The sequence below is a fragment of the Anomaloglossus baeobatrachus genome, chromosome 1 (assembly GCF_048569485.1).
Source record: "Anomaloglossus baeobatrachus isolate aAnoBae1 chromosome 1, aAnoBae1.hap1, whole genome shotgun sequence".
Lineage (NCBI taxonomy): Eukaryota > Metazoa > Chordata > Amphibia > Anura > Aromobatidae > Anomaloglossus > Anomaloglossus baeobatrachus.
The window spans coordinates 241,787,086-241,788,265 of NC_134353.1; the positions used below are offsets into that span (position 1 = coordinate 241,787,086).

Here is a 1,180-nt window from a genome sequence, read left to right on the forward strand (position 1 = left end):
GGGTAAAACATTTTGCTTTCTACATCTATATAGATGCCACATAACATTGAGTTGAGGAAAATATACAAATAATTTAAGGATGTTATCATTATTGCCCCACATCTTTTGTGGGATCCTGATTTTTTTTTTTACTATAACCTGAGTACCTTCTGGATGTTGATGCAGAGATGAAACAGCACAATAAACTTTCGAAGCAATGTAACTTATTTGTTCCAAAGGGAAATATCAGAAATGCTTCAAAAGTTGCAAAGTTTTGGACCTATATTCCATTATTTGCCTGGAGAAGGAGCATTACCGTTATGGAGAGAGGTTATAGTCCAGGACCCACTACGTGCACTCTTTATACCAACATTGCTCCATCTACAGCCCTGCACTGTTACAAGTTATCAGAATTACGTAATTAGTATGTTTCTTCAGTGACAACAGAGTTGTGAGCTTCTTGGTTCATCAGCTGAAGCTAAGACCTATTGTCAATCCGGCAGCTACCTGTGACCCAGCCATCTGTGCCCCGACAAGCGGCCCCGGCTCAGACATGACCTCCGTCTCCGAGCTCGCCTGTATTTACTCCGCACTCATTCTCCATGATGACGATATTACAATCACGTCAGCCAAGATCCTTGCTCTCATCAAAGCAGCTGGCATCAGCGTGGAGCCTTTCTGGCCAAGCCTGTTTGCTACAGTTCTCAGCAATGTCATCATCAGTAGCCTGATCTGCAGCGTTGGTGATGGTGGTGGAGTCCCCGCTCCTGCAGCTGCCAGTGGTGCTCCCAGTGCTGGTGGTGCCACTCCAGCTGACAAAAAGAAAAAGGAGGAAGAGAAGAAAGAAGAATCTGAAGAGTCAGATAATGACATGGGCTTCGGTCTTTTTGACAAAAAAAACCTTTTGTAAGAGGACTTGTAATAAAGAGAATCCAACTAGAATTAGGTACCATATTTTTTGCTTTATAAGACGCACTTTTGTTCCCCCAAATTTTGGGGGAAAGTAGGGGGTGCGTCTTATAATCCGAATATAAGGGGGGGTGTATATATATATATAAATATATATATATATATATATATATATATACTGCAGGGTCCACTTTGGAGCGGTTCTGGGGAGTGGTGAAGCTGCGGGAGGGAGCCTTTGATCTCCTGCTCCCGCTCATATAATATGCACTGCCGCTGTCCATCACCGTGGTGC

The 1,180-nt window shown here is 43.4% G+C and overlaps 1 protein-coding gene across 1 annotated transcript; it reads left to right on the forward strand.

Moving 5' to 3' along the window:
• Positions 1-532: 532 nt before the first annotated feature.
• Positions 533-889, forward strand: LOC142295584 (large ribosomal subunit protein P1-like). Its single transcript, XM_075338720.1, has one exon. The coding sequence runs from the start codon at positions 533-535 to the stop codon at positions 887-889; it is 357 nt and encodes a 118-aa protein (XP_075194835.1).
• Positions 890-1,180: the final 291 nt, after the last annotated feature.

Coding starts and splice junctions, on each gene's coding strand:
- LOC142295584 (XM_075338720.1), top strand. CDS start 533: ATGACCTCCGTCTCCGAGCTCGCCTGTATTTACTCCGCACTCATTCTC.